The sequence below is a fragment of the Xyrauchen texanus genome, chromosome 28, assembly GCF_025860055.1.
Source record: "Xyrauchen texanus isolate HMW12.3.18 chromosome 28, RBS_HiC_50CHRs, whole genome shotgun sequence".
NCBI lineage: Eukaryota > Metazoa > Chordata > Actinopteri > Cypriniformes > Catostomidae > Xyrauchen > Xyrauchen texanus.
The window spans coordinates 33,637,863-33,659,409 of NC_068303.1; the positions used below are offsets into that span (position 1 = coordinate 33,637,863).

At 37.5% G+C, this 21,547-nt stretch overlaps 2 protein-coding genes across 2 annotated transcripts in view; both read right to left on the bottom strand.

Moving 5' to 3' along the window:
• The window catches only part of LOC127621751 (ectonucleotide pyrophosphatase/phosphodiesterase family member 1-like), a 66,825-nt gene that overhangs the window by 10,581 nt on the left and 34,697 nt on the right, over positions 1-21,547 (bottom strand). Inside the window, exons 17-22 of the mRNA XM_052095468.1 lie at positions 20,188-20,275; positions 17,012-17,196; positions 14,269-14,308; positions 13,967-14,121; positions 9,311-9,437; positions 8,286-8,360 (exon numbers count right to left, since the gene is read on the bottom strand). Of these exons, the coding sequence (XP_051951428.1) occupies positions 8,286-8,360; positions 9,311-9,437; positions 13,967-14,121; positions 14,269-14,308; positions 17,012-17,196; positions 20,188-20,275 (670 nt within the window). The remainder of the gene's footprint in view (positions 1-8,285; positions 8,361-9,310; positions 9,438-13,966; positions 14,122-14,268; positions 14,309-17,011; positions 17,197-20,187; positions 20,276-21,547) is intronic.
• On the bottom strand, positions 546-8,270 carry LOC127621752 (proline-, glutamic acid- and leucine-rich protein 1-like). Its single transcript, XM_052095469.1, has 2 exons — positions 3,704-8,270; positions 546-2,058 (listed from the first exon to the last, which is right to left on the bottom strand). The coding sequence occupies exon 2, from the start codon at positions 1,697-1,699 to the stop codon at positions 1,010-1,012; it is 690 nt and encodes a 229-aa protein (XP_051951429.1). The 5' UTR covers positions 1,700-2,058; positions 3,704-8,270; the 3' UTR covers positions 546-1,009.

A 21,547-nucleotide genomic window follows, 5' to 3' on the forward strand; every position in this document is an offset into this window, starting at 1 on the left:
GTATAAATTAGGTCAAATAAATATACAAAGATATCATATTTATATTACATATACATATATATATACATACATATATACATACATACATACATACATACACACATATACACACATATATATATATATATATATATATATATATATATATATATATATATATATATATATATATATATATATATATACACACACACATATACATCGTTTTTCTCTTTTTTCCCTCCCTTCTTTTTTTCCTTTCCCCTTTTTTTCCCCTCTTTCCTCTTTCAAGAAGAATAAATAATATGAGGTTTCTAAAAATCTGATATAAAATGAGGTATAAAATAAACATATACACATGCATACACATCCATACTTTTTTTTTTTTTTTTTCAAGAATAATAAATAATAGATTTCTGAGAATCTGATTTAAAATAAGTAGAAATAAAACACACTCTCACACACACACACTTATACATACATTTTCATTTTCCTTACTCACTTTTTTTTTTTTTTTTTTTTTTGTGAGTCACTAACCCATGAGATGTGAGCACAGCACGGTCAGCATGTGCTGGATGTTTGTGAGGTCTCTGGATGGCGATGAGGCCGGCTGGCTGTAGGGTGTGCTGGGACTGCAGTGGGTCAGTGATCTGCTGGCTGCTTCAGCGTAGCTCCGGCTGCCCGGCTGCTGCTGCTGCTGCTGTTCACGTGGATGAGAAGGCGAGGGGGCCTTCTGTGGAGGTGGACATGGTCGTACAGGCTGCTGAGATTCAGTGTGGGGTGCTGAGCCAGGTGTACATTGGGCTTTAGGGCACAGTCTCTGGATACTCTAGCATTTATATGCCTGATGGTGTCTGGGTGGAAGTCCGAGCACAGTAGCAGGGTGGAGAGGATGATTTTGGAGTTGGGGAAGTTGGAGGATGCCTTCTCAGTCACGTTTATGAGAGCTGTAGCTACTCTCTCTCGCTGAGCTCGGAGGTCGTTGCTGCCGGTGTGGATGATGATGTGGCTGGGGGAACCAAGCTGCTCTTCACACAAGAGCTCCAGGGCCTTCTGTGTGTTTGGGCACCAAATTTTTTGGACGTTTTTTTCTTGGAAACAGTCTCTTTTCATCGATAAACTTGCCATTGGAGTCCATGAGGAGTATAATGTGAGGCTGTGATGGACTGTAGGAGTCTGCTGGAGGAGGGCTGCTGGGCCGGGTCTCTGTGGTCACTGGAGGAGGAGGCTCCTCTGAGCTCTGCTGTTCTCCTCTCTGTGTCGGCTGCTTCTCCACAGCTGACAGCTGTATGTGGGACTCTCTGTCCTCTCTCAGCTTTCTCATCTCCTCCCTCACTACAGACAGCTGATTGCTGTACTCCTCTCCCTGTTTTTTCATTTCTTGAATTTCTTTTTTAAGCATTTCTATTTCTTTTCTGTAGTCGGCTTCTTTCTCTGTTGGATCAGTCTCCTTCCCTACTCTATGCATCTCCTCTCTCAGCTGCACCAGCTCCAGCTCCAGCTCCATCTCCCTGAACTTCTCCTTCATGTCGCTGATGATGCTGTGTAGAAGGGAGATCTCCTCACTGCCGTCCCTGGACTGCTCAGCTGTGGACTGATGGCTGGAGGTCGAGGGGTCTTCTGCACGCTTTTGTGCATTTGGGCTGATCTTGTTCAGCTGAGCTTTTTCTTTAATTTGCAGGAAATCCTTTTCAAATTGTTTCAGCTTCCCCTGGATCATTACAGTCCCATTTTTATATAGGTTCGCTGTTATCGTGACATCTGAATCTGACTCCTCCCCTTCTTTAATCTGTAGTTTCCATCCATTACTGATGCCCTTTCTAATTACCGTGGGGTAATGATGTCTGATTGCTGAGTGCCAGGCTTCTGGGTCTGCTGTATAGAATATGATGTTACTGACCTCTCCATTCCTGTATAGGTCTGAGTACAGGGTTTCTGGATTGTCCTTGAGGAGCTTTTCTTTATGTTTTTTCTTTAGGATCTCATTGGCGCTCAAGAGAGACCCCTAGTGTTGCTTCTCCGACACAACGTCTTGTTCCCTCCATCGGAGAACGGAGGTTACATATGTAACCTAGACAGCTGAGTGATACAAAGCTATATTTGAACAATTGGCTTTGTAATTGTAATTGGGTTTTACAATTTTATCCTCATGGAGGAAGGCAATCATCTCAAAGAATGGGAAATATATTGGATTGTGGGAATTACCATCCAGTTAGTTTTCTAAATGTAGATTATAAATTGTTCACTTCAATTTTGGCAGTAAGACTAGATATAATTCTCCCAGACCTTAATCATTTCGACCAGACAGGCTTCATTCGTCAAAGGCAAACACAAAACAATATCAGAAGAACTTTATACATTATTAGACACATCTCTTCACAAAATTGAAGCAGTCTTGATGAGACTTGATGCAGAGAAAGCTTTTGACTTTGTTAGATGGAATTTTCTATACAAAGTGTTAACATCATTTGGTTTCCACAAGAGTTTTACTTATATAATTGAGGCATTATACAATTGGCCACGTGCAAGAATCTAAATTAATGGAGATCTAGTGGATCCTTTTGAATTAGAATGTGGCACCAGGCAGGAATGCCCAATTTCTCCCCTCCTTTTTGCCTTCTTTGTTGACCCATTGATTCAATGGATTAAACAGAATCATTCAGTTAAAATTGTAGATGTGGATGCAGGGGAGCAAATGTTAGCTCTCTTTGCTGAAGATATACTTATATATTTGGGCCAACCTACACTGTCACTTTCAGTACTATTTGACTTCTTAGATGGATATACGGCACTTTCTGGTTATAAGCTTAACATCTCAAAAACCCAAGTACTAACTTTTAATTATGACCCACGTATACAAATTAAAGGGAAGCATAATTTGAATTGGGATGCAGGATCAATTAAATATTTGGGAGTACATTTGACTAGTGATTGTTCAAAACTATTTGATTTGAATTATGGTCCTCTAAACATGAAAATAAAATCTGATTTACTAAGGTGGAACTTCATCCCATTTTTAAGTTTAATTTCCAGAGACTTTAAAATGAATATTTTGCCAAAATTGTTATATCCTTTCCAGACACTTCCAATAGAAATATGGATGCAACAGTTCAGGGAATGGGATAAATATCAAGATTTTTATGGCAAGGTAAAATAAAACCTAGAATAAGATATAAAGCACTACAACTAAAAAAAGAAAGAGGTGGGTTGAATCTTCCTTGCTTACAACTATACTATTATGCAGCCTAATTAAGACCTTTACTCTGTTGGAGTTGTCCATCATATTTGGCTAGATGGAAGGACATAGGGAGCAAAATGATAGAAGGAATTCCATTAGCAGCTCTGACTGTGGATAATAAACTAAAGAATAGATTAGTTGATAAAACAAATACATGGATTAACCTAGCATTACAAATTTGGCACAAGGCTGTATAATTTTGTGGTTTAGAAGATACATCCAGAATTCTAAAATGGTGAGCATTTGATACAGATTTTGTCCCAAATAGAACAGATGATAGATTCCAAACCTGGGCTAGATATGGTATTTCACATTATCTCATGTTTTTCAATAAGGGAATACTTCAAACTTTTGACTCTATGAAGGAGATGTATGACTCTAGTCAAAGTGATTTCTATAGATATCTCCAAGTAAAACATTATATCAACTGAAATATTAAGCCAATATTGGAATCAACCAAAATAGGAATAATAAAGGTGTTCTTACCAGAATGTACATCTCACCCATGTAAGGTGATTTCAAATTGATATGATGGGTTTCTCCAAGCTAAACTGGAAAATACAATATATGTTAAAGAGAAATGGGAAAAAAGGGAACCTTAACATCTCTAGTTAGGATTGCTGTAATATTTGTAAATGACCATGGAAATCCACAAATTCTCGGAAAAGGCACCATGGGTTGGGTGTAGGCTGCTGGAGATCATGTGGGGAAAATTAAGCTAAATTAAATCATCACCATATTTTTGGGAGTGTCAAAGGCTTCTTCCCTACAGGCAAGAGAATAAGATGAATTTGGAAGCTATCTTTGGGATGGTAATTCCTTTCAAATGTGAAACACTATATTTGGGGAACATTTCATTCAAGGGGTGGGATGAAATGGATGTTGATTCTTCTGGCAGCTAGTAAATAAACAATCACAAGAAAATGGCTGAAGCCAGAGCCGCCCACTTCTGAAGAATAGCTAGATATAATCCACAATATATATGTGATGGTAAAACTTTATTTTTCTTTAAATATTCAGACCAATTCCTTTTTCCTAATCTGGACTAAATGGACTGAATACATTAAACCCATACGGTCTGATTTTAACTGTTGAAAAAAATGTATGTAAGATATCGTCTTTAAGTCTTATAATGTGTTAGCCCCAAAGTTATATTGTAAATAGTTGCTGTTAAATAAGGGGTAAAATGTAAAACCTTTGGAAGATTAAGGTATTCAGGATTGTTATCTGGTATCATTCTTAGTCAGCATGTATGTTTTTCCCTGATACACAAAAAAACAAAACAAATGGTGAGCATTTATATTTCTACACAGCACAAGCTAGTGTTTCATAGCTTCATTAAATACAACATGAACAAAAATCTAATAATCAAATACAGTTTAAGAAGATTTCTATTCAGTGTTTCGAACATCTGCAATAATAAAGCATGTAATGAGTGTGGCACATACAATACTTTTAACAGCATTGTAGATAAGTGTTCTTTCATAATTAAACCACACACAAACAAAGCAGAGATATCAACAGAGGCTTTAAGTATCATTTTTTGAACTGAATTGAAAGTAGTGAGGTTTGGTTAGAAAATGAATGTGAATATTATTGCTGCAAGCAGCAATTAACCATGTTGTATGGTATATTTCCTAAGACTGAGGTTTTGCATCAGTGTCCCGAATTTAAAACACAAATATTCATTCTGTTCAGGAATTACAGTGGCAAGAAAAAGTATGTTAACCCATTGGCATTAGCTGGTTTTCTGCATTAATTGGTCGTAAAATGAGATCTCATCTTCAGCAAAGTCACTAGTATAGACAAACACAATGTGCTTAAGCTTACAACACACACACAATTATAATCTTTCAAATCTTTATCAAACACATCCCATTAAACATTCACAGTGCTGTGGAAAAATAGAGTGAACCCTTGCATTTATCAACTTGTCGATCCTTCTTTGGCAGGAATAACTTCAACCTGGGGTTTCCTAATCTGCTGCAGATTAGACCTGCACCACGTTCAAATGGAATTTTTGACCATTCTTCCTTACAGGACTTCTTCAGTTCAGCCATATTCTTAGGAAGTCTGTTGTGAATGGCTCTCATTTCACAACATCTCTATTGGGTTAAGGTCTGGACTTTGACTGGACCACTCCAAAAGGTGGATTTCCTTTTTCTGAAGCCATTCTGTTGTGAATTTACTTCTATGTTTAGAGTCATTGTCTGCATCATCCAACTTCTACTGAGCTTCAGCTGGTGCACAACAACCCTGACCTTATCCTGTAGGATATCTTGATAATCTCGATGATGGGAAGCGGTTCTGGCCCCCGAAGCAGCAAAACAGCACCAAATCATGATCCCCCCCAAACGTACTTCACCGTTGGGATGATGTTTTCATGTTAGTATGCAGTGCCCTTTTTACGCCATACATAGTGCTGCATGTTCTTCCCAAACAATTCAACCTTAGTTTCATCAGTCCACACAACATTTTCCCAGAAGCATTGTGGAGTGTCAAGATGTTATTTGGCAAACTTCAGGCATGCAGCAATGTTTTGTTGGAAAGCAGCAGCTTCCTACATGGTGTCCTGCCATGGAAACGATGTCTGTTTAATGTTTTCCGTATAGTAGACTCATAAACAAAGATCTTAACCAGTTCCAATGATTCCTTGAAGTATTTAGCTGTCATTCTAGAGCTCTTTTCGACCTCATTGAGCATTCTGCCTACTGTATAAATCCTTGTAAACATCCACATTAAGTGCAAATGTTTTGCCCTGCCGATTGTGAGCATTTCTGCATGTACAAGGTTGCCACGTGCACAGCGTTTGACAGATGCATACGGATTATCTTATGGAAAACAAGCTTCCAAACACGGAGATAAGGTGCATTTTACCCTTAGTGTACAGAACTAATTTTCTCAATTCTTTTGACACTGACAATGCTACACAGTCACTGAACTTAATTCACATAGGACATTAAAAAGCTGTGAAATAACGACAGAAGGCATGAATAAAGCATGATCTTGCTTCAGTGTATAATTCAACATTATATCTAACTTGGGACTGTGTGAAATTTTTCACGTTTTTCACCGTAATAATTACTAGAAAAAGGTTTCCAAACTGCTCTTCTAACTCACAGATTCATCAAATCTGAGAAGCGTCCTTAAAGTGATAGTTCAGCCTTTAATTAATATTATATCATAATTTCCCTGCCCTTATTTTCTTCCAACCCCATAAAACGTTCTGTATTCTGTGGAACCCAAACAATGTTAGACAGAATGTTAGAGACTGACAGTCTCAGTCACATTCACTTTCAAAATATAGAGGGGGAAAAACATGCAGTGAACGTAAATGAGTAAGGCTATCATTCTGTCTAACATCTCATTATACTAATAGTTTTTCCAAAATTTAAAATTCTCACATCATGCCATACTAGATCTGTTTTTTTCTTCTTCTGCTGAACACAAAGGTTTTTTAGAACAATATCTCTGCTCTGCTGGTTCATAGAATGCAAGTGAATTGGTACCAAAACTTTGAAGCTCAGAAAGCACATACAGGCAGCATTAAAGGAATTCAGAACGGATATAAGTGTAGGTGAGAAACAGATCAATAATTAAAGGAGACCTATTATGCCCCTTTTTACAAGATGTAATACAAGTCTCAGGTGTCCCCAGAATGTGTCTGTTAAGTTTGAGCTCAAAATACCCCACGGATCATTTATTATACTATGTTGTAAATTACTCTTTTTGGCTGTTATCAAAAGCATGCTGTTCCCCGTCTGTCGCTCACTTCGACATTGTGTCGAGTGAATCGACTCTAGGGGTCTTTCTTGAGAAAGGGCCAATGAGAATTTGGCAGACATATATTCCATTTCCCTCCCCCGGTCATATGGGTAGAAAGGGAGGGAATCGTGCATCTGTTCATTCAGATTTTTTCTTCGGAGCCGAGCGGTTGTGCGATCAGCAAGCTGAGATCCCACAGGAAGCGCACACCCCTGTCTCTTGAATGTCCTTGAGGACTGGTAATCTGGTATACCGGGCATTTTCACGGTGGGCCGACACACTTTGGGGCCGATCAGGGGCAGATTGGCCATTGGGCCGGTGGGTCGGCCGCAAAACGGCCTGAATGGGCCACGATAAGCAAAAATGAACCACCACGTTATGCAACAATGGACCACAAAACGGCACCACGATATGCAGAAAAGGACAGCGACAACTTTTTCTCTTCCCAGTCCAGCCCTGATTATGAGCTAAACAATCTGGGTTTATTACACATATTTCTATGAACGATAATTAAAGAAATATAACTATAAGAATATAAGAAATATAAGAAACATACATTTTTGCTACATAACACAACCATAGGTAATAATAATAAGCCAATTTATAAATTGTTATTTAAGTATCGATTTCAAATTTTATCATTTACAGTTTATTTTGTACAACAAATCTCAAAGCAGACAAAAGTATAATAATTACTAGTAATAGTCCAAAGAGATTTTCAGACATTTTATTGTTAGCGATAATGGTTTGATTGCTTAGACAAGTTATAGCACACCTCTCCCAACCAAGCTGCATGATGTGAAGTATCATTCATGTCTTTAGCAGAAATGTGCGGGACGAGATACCATAGAAGTTTAATATTAAGAGTTAGGGGTTTGTTCATTCCCTAATTCTAAATAAGAGCAAAAGTTATAGTGATGTTTGCTTTAGTAAGCACCACTAATAATCCTGAAAAAACAACAACAGGGCTCTCAGCACTTCATAATAGGGTCCCTAATAAAGCCTACAACATTGTGCAAATAGCCCCAGCGTTAATGATGTGTAGAACCTGGGCTTGGTAATTCATTCCAGATGGCTGCTTTAGATTTCAATTTACTTTTGAAGGATAAAATGAAACAACAGATTCTTTTGCAAATACTCAAATGGGCAGTCTGAAGAAAGATCATGAAACTATGCAACTCTTGCCACAATAAATAGTGCAACTATGTACACACATGCAAATTGCAAGTACACATGGAATCACAAAAATAAAACTTACTAATAGCAAACAGAGTCCATCTAAGCAGAATGTAACATGCATTACCTTTGAAAGCAGGAAACATGGGCACCATATTGCTTGTAATTAAGGAGTCTGACTCTGTTCCTGCAGGACTGAAGTCTGAGTGAGAAAGATATAATTTACAGAAAATCAGTCAGACAAAAATACACTAAGAAAACAGCAGATGACATAACAGATGATGATGTAATCTGTACATTAACTACTCAGTCCCTGCATTTGGAGTTTGGAGATTCCACCAGTAGGTGGTAATAAAGTTCATGTCCAAACTCTAAAAATACAGTGGAACATCACATTATATCCATGACGATCACTGTTGTAACCATTTTAGGAAACAAATATTTATGAGATTTGTGTTAAACTATCTTTAGTTCATGGTTTATTTTTAAATTATTATTTTTATATTTACATTTACAATTGTATTTCTGTTTCATTTATATTGGTATTTTTCCACCTGTTGTCCTAAAGTGATTCTAGTCACTGCAAAACAGGCCAGTGGAAGAAGTTGGAGAGAGGGAAATGTTTGGATTTTTGGTTTAATATTTTCACATTTCAATAATTAATAATACTTAAATTCTTTATAATTTAATGGTGCGAAAATCCAAATCCTGACGAGAACCACATTTTCCATGCGTATAAAAGGAGCGTGTCACTGTCATAGAAATATGGATGACATTCAACACGGCACATGCACAAAAGAGAACATAAGTCCATATTTCTATTGGACTACACATAATAGAATGCAGATGATGCCGGAGAAGAACCTTAGAATTAAATTGCACTTGATCCAGCCCATTAGCACTTTGCGCTAGCAATTTCGTCAAACCCATTTGCGCCTTACTGCATACTTGCCCGAAAATACCAAAACCTCATGGCCATACCCATTGACTTTGCGGTATGACTTATGGCATAGCACTGCTCTTAGCACTAGCACTTTTAAAATGGGGCCCAATGACTTTGGGTACACAAAATCTAAGAGAGGACAGAAAGTGAGATTTATTGTGCATTTTGTCAAAGTCTGAATATATATGCAGATATCCTGCTGGACTCACTGGGTGGATGAAGAAGGCCGAAGGTCAAGTTGGAATTATCCTTGTAGAAGGTGCAGGACTGTCTCGCACTGGCCTGTACACGCACATCAGCCCGCACACATGGTTCTACTGACGGCTGCACACTAACCTTCATTTGGCAAGGAGATAACAAAGACAGAGAGAAGAAAGAGTGCTTACATGATGACTTTCTTGACTCAAACACTCATCAAATGTTTGACGCAAATCCTGAGATGAAATAAACATTATGAATTTACATCCGAAGGGTTTTTAAACTTTACCAGAATGTGCAGTTTGCTTTCTGCTAAAGCAACACGTCTCTAAACTTCTCTTAAGTCTTTTACCATGGTGTTGTGAAATTCTTCATTCTTCAACCATGATTGGTTGACACAAGTAATGTGGATACCACAGATGATAATGTCAAGACTAAGATTTTTTTTAAGCAAAAACTGTGGTAACAGTGAGACATTTTAAAGGGAAGGACGTGGGGCTAAGCCATAACCTTAATTTAAACATTCAGCACAAGAGCCATCATTTTTTAATTATAGCCATTTTTTTATTATTTAGACTTAAACATTACATGTATTAACATGAGGTTATTGTGATAAAGTTACACTCAGTAACTCTTGACTTTGTGTCATCGTAGACCTACACTGACCCCTAGTGGCTTGGATGCAGCATCATTTAAAATCAATAATTTTCAGTTTCAGATGACATTATTTACAGTCAGCCATGATGACTTTAATCAATAAGCGAAAGTGTCAAATGACAGGACAGTTACTGAGATTAAGCGAGTAGTATTCCGCTGAACATGTGATTTTAACATGGCAGCCCCCATGTGTGGACCCTCTCCAAGTAGAATAAATCAGCTTTTATAAAGTTACTGATATAACTGGAGTCTTTATTTTAATGTGAGTGATCATGATTTCTTACACATAATGCAAAATTACAATTCATGTCTTTTAAGTTAAACTTTTTGAATGAGGAATAAATAACTGAGTGCACCTTTTAGCACAGTTTAGAGCTAATTCAGGGTTTGTTGGTTGAGGTTTTATTTTGCACCACTTAATTTTAAATTGAAGATTACTTTTGTCTGCCATGATGGATTCTGAGCATATAGCTGTAGATTGTTAGTACACAGGGCTGATCAAAAAGTTAGAGAAAATGTGGCAGCAGTGTTTAAATCACAAGACTGAAAATATGGCAGTTTTTGAAGAAAACAAACTTTAGTGGCAAGGGTCTCGATTGACCGCCACCCTTCGCATCAGTGCCACTATTGTGGCGAGAAATGAAGAGCAGGCTGCCTGAAAGAGGAGGACAGAGCATGAGAGCGGATGGGAGAAATAACAACCACCGCTCTCGTTTAATGTCAAATTAACGCTCTCTTCTCACTTCCCCTAAAGAGATCAGTCTCTTTCCCATGTCCCTGCATGTAAAGGATGGAGAAGCGGGTAATCGCGCCACAACCGAGATGAGCCACCATACTCCCATCCTGGATATAACAACATGCATCGCGGCCGACATTTTTCCTAAAAATGTATGTCCACATATGTGGACAGCAGGACTAAGTTGAACAATTTTAAATAATACCAAGCTATAAAAATTCAGATTTTTTTTTTTATCCGATTGTTTATCATGTTTCCAGGAGTGTTGATTATTCATGTTTTTGAGGCGTTACAGACATTACATCAGCCATTTGCATAAATAATTCTGATTCAATGTATTAGCCAGCATCATCCAATCACTTCCAACCATATTCAAATAAAATTATACATTATAAATTTTGAATCTATGTACTGATTACCACTGTCCCATGTCTGTCAGTGGTCCAAACTTCATCTGAAACTGACCTTTTGATACAAATTTTGGATTGAATGCACTTCGCTGCATAGCGAGCTGTAGGATGCACCCTTGCTCCGTATTTAGTGAATGACTAACTCTGTATACAGCCTTTGAAAGTTAATGGCTCAAAAAAACTGGAAAAGCATATCAAACTTGTTAGAACAAATTTTTCTTTCAGTAGTCTATTACAGGAATCTCGTCATGTGACCAATAAGCTTCTTTTACTAAAGAACAGACAAGACGTCTACTGATCTGAATGTTTTCATCAGCGATGGCACTCAGCATATCATCAAACACAGATTGTAATCCATAGTGTTTCAGTCACTGTGTTTTTCTGGAGTTCTACACTAAAATGACTAATAAAACCTGAAAGCAGTAGCAAAACTGTCTGTTTTTGTTAAACATAAATCCTTTACTCAGTAAACTATGCGCATACTTGTTCTACAGGTAGCCTAAATGCACAATTACACACATTCACTAGGTAGAGTTACTCCATGAATTGCACCCTAAAGCACTCTTTCAATGGTTTAAGTTCACGCAGTACTTCTGTTGCTAATTTGGCAAACTCTATGTGACAGTTGTTGAGTTGTTTGGAGTGTTTGAACAAAAATGCAACCTTCAAATTTCTGCTATTAAACCTGCTGGAATGGTGGCTCTATTTAATTCCATTATTCTGTCTGATCCTGTAGCAACTTTTTTAAAAATTTTTTATTTAATCTGAGTCAAATGATTTTATGCAGTAATAAACATTGCCACAAATGCTGTCGATAGAGCTTAAATTAAACGTGAAACTACACACAAACATGATCAGTATGGTAAATTGACTCTCTAGACCACTGAATTATCAAAAAGTAACGCTTCACTTCATGGATGTATAACCACCCCCGGTGTGCAGTAATTCAATAACTCAACAGTCTATTGTCAATTATTCCTCGCCCAGGTTACCTGATCACCAGCCAAGCTTGTCCTTATAAAGTTGTGCCATTCAAAAGAAATACATTTACTGCAAGATCTGGCCTGAAGCCCTTTAGGACATACAGAGTCAACAAACCCCCTGTAACAAAGGTTTGTATTTGGATCAGAGAAAGCGGGTGCCATGTAAACAATCTAACGTAAGTCTCTTTATTAAAACACTTTTCAGCACAACACAAAAGGTTTGCTTTGCAGCTTGGAATAAATGCACACACATGAACACTGCTGTGTGCTTCTCTGTCCCCTCTCTCTGTGGACTGGGCCATCTTTTATCTCCCCCGAATCTCACTGTGCACATAGAAACACATTAGTAACAATTCATCTCAGGTGGATGTCCTTACTGCTTTCTCTCTGTCCAGACGGGTGCTCAACCATGCCCTCACCTCCACACCGCCACTCTGATCAAATTGTCATATCAAAATCTCAAGTTGCAATTTGCCGTTAATAAGGAGTATGAATCAGAAAGATCTTTCTTGACTGACTGCTAGTCTCAGCCTCAGACGGCACACCCATGGTCGCCCACAGTCTGGCGTTAGTGGAACACAGGAAATGAGAACATAGCAACTGTTGTCCTATTTCATGTGTATTAATGTACATGTTTAATAAAGGGATTGTAAATTGGCACTTGATGCACTTAAAATTAGATTTTCATCAAAAGGTGCAATAAGTAATCAAAAGGTTTTTTCAAAAGGTCAATTTTAGGTGTGTGATTTTTAATCATTATCAGACTATATTTTAGTAATCTACCCAACACTGTTTGTGCAAAAAGTCTGCAATTATTTTCTATTCTGTACTGTACTTAGTCTCTATGCATTTTCTGCGATTTTGTTACAGTATATGTTTTCTGTGAAATCTTTCATGGACACTTCTGTGCCATAATTTAAATAACTTTGTATCATGCTGGCCTGTTAATGTGGTATACTATAGTTCAGATAACCCTCCTCCAAAATGGTATAGGAACAACACACTCTGATTGATCTCTTTCCATGTCATTAAGACATCTCTTCCTGCCTAAATGGGTGGTTCTTGCCCAGAATAAAATGTTTATTCCAAGTTCTGGGAATGAGAGACTGACTGACAAATAAATTAAGTCAAAAAAATACAGCAAAGTAAACAAATATGATAATAAACCACAAAAACAGTGAATGTAGTCCAATTATGAGTGAGAGCAGTTTGTCACTGTCTCGCTGTGCTGGGTGACAGTGCGCTTGAGGACGATACAAGAGACTGTGATTTACTCTGTGGTCTGCCACGTACTGACTAGCACATGCTCCATGAGGTCAGAAATATGATCTGTCAGCCTCTTTCTCTACTCTACTCTCCTTGCCATCTCCAAACACCATAAACCCTTTTCCGATTTATTTCTTCCTATGTGATCAGTCATTACACATTTCTCTTATAATTATTTGAAATTCAGGTTCACAAACAAACCGGCACGATGCAACAAGCAATTTGTCTGTCCACACTGAATGGAAAGCTGCTCAGAGCATATTTGATGCTTAATATACAGTCATGTGGAGCGGGATTTTGGTCCAATATGCCACTGAACTAATAGCCAAGCGAACCAAAAAATGTAACGCTCATTAGGCAGCTGGTTAGGATAAAAAACTTGGATTAAGATAAGAGATTTTATCGCTTTTCCTTATCGATTCCTGTCTGGTTAGGACACAATGTTAAGCTATGAATGGCCAGAGTTCATTCAAATCCCATCGGACATCTCCAGATAATTATTATGTGAAAAGATCAAATGGAGCCCCTGCTGAGCAACACTGTAACAGCTTTAGATGGAGAACACAACAGCTTTAATATGAGCTCTCCTTCCAAACATTCAAAAACAAGTCTCACCGTTGCATTCAAAGAGTATGAAACCCAAAGGGGCATCTGGATGTCTCTGCTGTATCCGCTGATGTATGCAGTGTGGTGGAGTATACAGTAATCAGACTGCTCCTGAAGAACACGTGGGATTCCAAACGGCAAATGAAGAGGTTTGACATTTGAGTCTGTAAGTGGAGTAAAACAGAAAGATGGTAGGTATTGAATGTTTCACTGCAGGGTGTTTTTTTATGAAACAACAACAAAAAACTTTTAGTGCAGATCAGATCACTCATTTGAGATATGATCAATTCCTGATATAAAGTTAAACTCACTTGAATCTGAGTCCATGAGTCGCTGGTTGAAACGGTTCACCTGAAACAGATCATAGGGACATTTTACATTGTGTTTGTAATTTTCTTATATCACAGCAAGTGACAAAATGATGGTCCCATTTACACCTTGCATTTACATGCGTTTCATATCCGGATAGTAACTGAATATTTTTTAGCTGGATTATATTTACACCAGGCAGTCAAATTCGTTTCCACTGTGATCAAATAGAAATCTGGTCAAAATTGCCCGCACAAAATGGAAACCATTACTTACATCAGAGGCTGTGGTAACTAAAAAGTCTTAGTCTTTAAGCTAATTTTACCCCCAAAACAATTGTTTTGCTTTTCAACACTTGAAAAGTCAGAGTTTTCCATTCATTGAACTTTTTTACGGCAGCCGCCAATGCTAAATTTCTGGTCTCTGACACAAATTGATTGATATTCATCTCACATTTGGCGCTTTGCAAGTGCTAAACATGTTTCTCATTTGAAACATGAGAGAGTAGCCTGACTTATCTTTGTGTTGTCTTCAAATTGCAATTGCAGAATTAACAGAAAAGGGAAATAACCCACAATACAGCACTTTAACAACAAATGACTGTAGCGTAATCTCATCATATTATTAATTAATTGTTAGTTTTATCCGGTTAATGAAATTGCATTTGCATTTACACCTTCTTTAAATGTGGTCAGAATTCCATCCCTGATCACCTCCGAATGTGGTTTCAGTGATCCGATCACAATCCGTCTTGGGTGCAATAATTATTTATTTAATTTCAAAGTTATTTAATGTGGTCAATGAATGTGGTTTAATGAGTTCCGATCACCAAAAACGCATGTTAATGCAAGGGGTAAATGGGGCCTAAAAATTGCAACTGTGGTAAAAAAAAAAAAAAGAAAATACGTTTTGCGTCACAAGTACCAAAAATGATTTGTCATAGTGTCCAAAACATCTCCATGTGTCCACAAGCCTCTCCAAACAAATAAAACATAATAACTGTACATAAGCACACGCAAACACACCAATAACTAAAGGTTTGCGTAGCATGCAGACACGATTTTAGTAATGAGATTTCACAGAATGAGTCTGCATCGAGTTTGTGACATTTACTTGGCGCCATCTGCTGGTTGCCATATGTAACATTGTGCTTTGTGTGGATTATCTAATGATTTTATGCATCTGATTACCTTGTGTGTGGGCTCGTTTGAAAGATAATCACCTCCTCAAAGAAATGGTAAGTGATATTTTATGTTCTGTTTATTTTTGTGAAGTTATAAGCGAAAACGCTCCAAATAAGCAACACCATCATAATTGTCAAAGAAATATACTTAGAAATATACTCATTATATTTTTGTCTGTGAGTAAAACAAATAGGCTGATTGTATTCTACTCTTTGAGAGCCTTCCAACAACATATGACACATAGCTTGAGGAGTTTAATGTTTTTACTGATTGCAATGTTTACTGTTTGCGCCACTCTTTTAGAGAAATATTACTCTTTTTGTGTTTTATATGTATATATGTATATAGGTATATATATATATATATATATATATATATATATATATATATATATATATATATATATATATAAACAAATGTATTCACTCCGTGATCTTTTTCTGCTCATGAGGCCCCTAGGGGTGTGTGCTCAGCACAACGTAGTGTGCGAGGGGGAGAACCGTTGGAAAGTGCCGTAGATCCAACAGCGTGTAGAGATGAATGGAGGCGGCAGAGGAATTCAGCTCTGTGACTTGCTCGCTCGGCTCCGAAGAAGATTTCTGATGTTAATCAGATCAACCTAATCATGTTTTTGATTTTTTTAATACATTACTGATTTTTATACAAGAGACAATACAGTAGATCATTTGGAGTGGTTAAGAGCAAGTGGCTTGACTCATTTCCCTTTCAAAAACTAAAAAGCTCCATTTGCAAGAGTGACATACCACAGGAAAAACAAAGAAATCCAGACAACACCACAAAGCCAAAAATGAATGTGTGATGAGTGTGGATCAGCATACAGTAACATAAACAACAATCATAGCTCAAAGAAATTCCTCAGGGCCTCAGCACCAGACTACAGAGGCTCCAGTGATATCCATGCAATAACATTCTGAAACTGGAAGCTATACTAGTGCTTAATTGAAATTATGTGCAAAAAAACTGAAATCATGCAGCTATTTCACAGCTTTGGTTGTCTCTCAAGTTTAGTTCAATTAAGTTTTATTTGTGTAGTGCAATGTTAAGATTTATTCACCATTATGTTGTTCCAGACACATCTGTCTTTGTTTCATATGTCAAACATATGTCTTAATCAACATTTACTTCCATTGTATGGAAAAAAGATGCTCCGAAAGTGAATGGTGACTGACAATAGCATTATGCCTAACAAAAGTCATACGCATTTGGAACAACATGATACCAGAATTTTTATTTTTGGGTAAATTGCCCTTTAAATCACCATTTAAGTAGACAATGGCCAGGGCAAAATCTAAAAAAGGAAACTTAGGGTGGAACCAAGAGGAAACCCCTGTTCTTTAGAGGAATGAGTCATCTAATAACAGCCAGTTTAAACAGAAACAGTATTACATCGTATTGAGCAAGGAACTAATTTTGATTTAAGTCTTGGTCTTAATTTTAACAAGTCTTAGCACAGAAATTGTCTATCAAACCAAGCCCAAAATGGCCATTAGACTAGCATGTTCAGTATGGAGCTGGCCTGAATGATGTCTTTGATGCCAACCTCGGCTTTAGTGAGGGAATCACAGGTGCAACCACGGGGGTCACGTAGGTACCCACTGTCAGGGGTACATGTGGATGGTGCAGAGCGCTCTGCGGGGTACACTGGCTGGTGCGGTGGGTTCTTCAGTAGATGGTTTAAACTGCCATGGGTGCCGTTATTGGGGGCTGGAGGAATACCCAGCAAATCTGAACAGAAATAAATAGAATTGCATTTATGTCATGAAAATTATGTGATTGTGGCAACATTTTTGCAAAATGACATTGTATGGTTCATTTGTATTGCTGCAGTTCTGAGGTAAAATGTCCACTGTGTGGTGCTAAAACCAAGTTAAATGTAAATTCTCCTAAACAGATAAAAAAAATTAGGTTAATGTCCTATCAAGTTTTAAATAAAAAACCTTCCTACCGCACTTGCTATACTGTATATTAAGGAGCTGTTAGGCAGAATGTTGGCCTCAGTCAACATTTAATTTCATTGTATGGAAAAAAAGATGCAATAAAAGTGAATGTTGTCTTATGCTAATATTCTGCCTAACATCTCCTTTTGAGTTCTACAGAAGAAAAAATGTCATTTGGATTTGGATTTTGCCACTGAATGATAATAATTTTGGGGTGAGCTATCCCTTTATGTTAGTAGCATTGCTACTTCTAGTTCATTACCACCCAACTCTGGTATGTATCAGAGGTATCAGAGAATTTGTTGCCAGTGATGTACATTTTGTTTTTATAGTGAGTCACAAAATCCTTGGCTTTGAATTTGGATGTTGGGAGAAGTGGAGAAAAACAACAGTCTCATATTTTACAATTTAATTTTAACAACAAGTATTTCAACCAACATGAGCTCAGTGTATAAACTTTCCTATGTGGGTGCTGGCCTGTTGACATTAGTATACTGTAAAATACTAGACTACTAAGCAAATGTATGAGTTATACAGCATATGTTTATATGCTGTTTTTGGCCAATTAGATCTCATCATCCCACACTCAATTCTTTGTTACCAACCCATGATACGATGAAGAGGCAAATTCATAAGCAGTGAACGGCTGTATTTGAGTTTTACACTTTAAACCAATCCCAAAAACATGTTAGGTGTCCATGTAATCTGGCTTGATTGAAAAACAATGTTCCTTTTTCAAGTTGGTCACCTCAATGCTGCATCAGTAGCTGACATAATGGGAACTTCTCTCAGGAATTACAATCTCTGAAGCCCTTTAAAAATAACTGAAATCTTATTGCCAGAGCACTGTGGCATTTCATCAGAATTTTTCTCTTTTTTCATGATTACATATCTCTCATGCCTCTGCAAGCCTGACTCATAATTTGAACTGCATGCCTTAACAGCAAGTGGATTCTTTTCTTCTCCCTGTTAGTGCACTGATGACCAGTGTATCTTTTAACATTTCCGTGTTTGCAATTGTAATGAATTGTGTTTCTTTTGATGAAAAGGGCCTTTTGCTTAACAACGTCTGTTTAAAGATTTCATTTTGAAAATATTTCCCACATGTGAGCATTATTTCCAACTGTCTGATGGACACAAGTGCTGCTTTGTTTGACTGGGCCAAGCTCAATTGGAAGCTGCACTCGGTGAGACTGATTGCCTTCATTGTGAGCCCATGAAACTCATGATGCTTTGCTCCTGGCTCGTTTTCTTTCTTTAAGCCGATGCTGTCACAACACCTCCCAAGGGACCACGGTCAAAGACTCCTGCTTAGAGTTTGGAACAGGCTTGTCTAAAGTAGTTCTCAAAATTACGTGCCCGAGCAGCACATCCAGCTAGCTGGTCAAGAGTAGACACTCGCCCTACTCAGCAAGAACATGTTTCACTGGGCTGTTTATGCCATTGCGCTCAATTACATCCCGGATGGCAATTAGTGCCCCATGTTATTAAAGTTCACTCTGCCAAGAGCATGAACTACTTTGGTCTTGGGCTAATGGCATGTCCCTGGGGGCTTCCCTTAACATCTTCGTCATGTTGTATAACTTGGATGTGTCTTCCCTCACTTTCCAGGTTTTGATGCAAAGGAGAGTTCCCATAGCATCAGCTACCTTTTCAGGGAACTAAATATGACTAAAAGGGAAAACATCTATACAAACATTACGTTTTATATCCTTTCAAACATGATAATGATATTTCCCAATCGTCGTACTTAAGTAAATAATAAAAAAGATACCTTTAAAGGAACCCTGGGTTCACTCATGTTTTCGATTCAGATTTGCAAATCGATTCGCAAACAAATGTTTGAGTCAGTTATTTATTTATCAATTTGACCGATTCAAAAGAATCAAATCAAAAGATTTAATTCAAAAGATTCTTTTGCGAATTGGACATTACTATCACCGAGCCATTGGCATATATTCCCTGTCTTTTTCTAGACTTTTATGTTGAAATTCTTGTTTAGTTCCCTGTTCCTGTTTCCTGTGTTAGTTTTGTAGTCCTTCGTAGTTTTATTTCATGACTGATTCTCCCTGATTGTTCCATTTTTTCCATTGTGTATTTAGCCCTGGTTTCCTTTGGTTAGTTTGTCAGTTTTTGCATGTATGTTTATGCTCTGCACTTGGTTCCCTGTGTTTTGTTTTTCTTTTTATTCTGAGTTAGCTTGTTTATTTTTATGTTAATAAAGCTGCGTTCAGATCCTCATTCCTCGCCTGCCTCGTCATAGCCGTACGCGGTTTACATTTGCAGCGGTGTTATTGTTGCCAGTGTTCAGTCACAAAAGTAACGAAAGTGTCTGGAGAGATGTATCAAAGTAAAAGTATACATTTTCAAAATATAAGTAAAAGTGAAGATCAACAAAACAGAAATATAAAAAAAATTACATAAAACTGAAGTGTGTCATTTCTGCATCACTAGCGCCACCGAACAGAATTGCAAAAATAAATATTGTTGTCAAAACAGCTGTATGAATTCACCAAACAAACAGATAGTCCCGTCCCCAACTAACACCATTTGTTGAGTCAGTGTTGATGTGAAGAGTTAGACAGGTCGAGAAAGAAAAATGTAATTGCGTTTTTACAGTTTTCAAGAAAATGTAACTACAAATGGCTAACTGAAAGTTGTCTCTTCATTTTAAGCTTGGATATGAGAAAGTACTTTAACAGAAAAAGTCCCACACTTCAGCTTTAAGTGTATTTTGTTACTATATTCCTTTGGATACTTCACATTAAACTGAACTTACCACATAGCAGGTTATAGACTTCAATGTTCTCAAAGGGAGCCACAGTTGTTTTATAATGGAACCCAGGTCCAAATCCGATAAATATGGTCTGCAAACAGTTGCATTTAGTTACTTAAATTACACTTCATTTACACTTGGCACTAGCAAACATTCTGTTGTTTCAGCACAAATCATTGTATCACGTTAAAACTATTTGGGTCAGTGAGGCACACTGGGCTCCAAAAGTCTGAAAGTGAAAATTCTTTATTTTGCATTATTCTAATGTAAAACCATTCTCCCCCATTACAAATTATATTCTTAGAATAACTTGAGAGTGAAGAGTTTATTTAACATTAATTTCAGAATATGTTAATATTTGGTATGTGCCCCATTTGCACTTGCACTTGAGCTGGCATGAGCTCCACAAAACCTGATGATTGATCCAAAATGTAAGCAAAGAAATCTGCATTAAGAAAATAACATGCTCAATACAAATTTTACTTAATTGGTTAATCACCTTAAAATAGTGCCGGGCCTAAATATTTTTGTTGTAACGTTTTTCATTTTTGTTTTGTTCAATTCAAATTTGAATCCCAGATTTTCAGTGTGGATTCAGACTTTTGAACCTCACTGTACACGGAGCAAGAGGGCCATGCATGTTTGTCATAAACACCATCAACAGCGGAATTAGATTCTAACACGCCCCCTCTACCCATAATAAAATGTTAGGTAAACAGTGCAGTTACATTTGGAAAATAAGTGGGTGACAAAAAATGGCCACAAGAGCTCCAAAAACATTGAGTACTGTTAAAAATAACTGAAAGCACTTATTTGGATTTGTCACAGAGAGACACGCATTCAACTTGCCTCTGGCCAAAAACAAGGAATGCTTGAGTGGAAAGAACTAGACTGATCTCATTTCCTTGACAATGAACGTTTAATCCAAAAAATGATCTTCATTCCCTCTAACAGGAGATCTTTATTTCATTAAGATGACCTAAAGTTATTGCCATAATAACCATCCCTGTGGTTTCCTCGGAGCGCTTCGACTATGTTTGTAAGCACTACAGCTACAGTACATTACACATTCCTAGACAACCACATAGGCACAGGGGCACAGATGGGCGTAAGGCACAGGGGCGAAGTCCATAGACATAAACAACACTCTGTCACAAGTCCAAAATATGTCTTGCACATGTTTACAGCAGTGTAGTTTTAACCTCTGCCAGTTTGAAGGAACATTGCTAAGTGTAAATCTGGGAAAAGTAAGTTAAACTCAATGGAAAGAGAGTTCATTTAAAGGGCATTGGGGTAAAACCTTGGGTATCATGACCCCTTCATGGAAATGTATAGTTTTGAAGGAAATGGTTTACTATTAAAG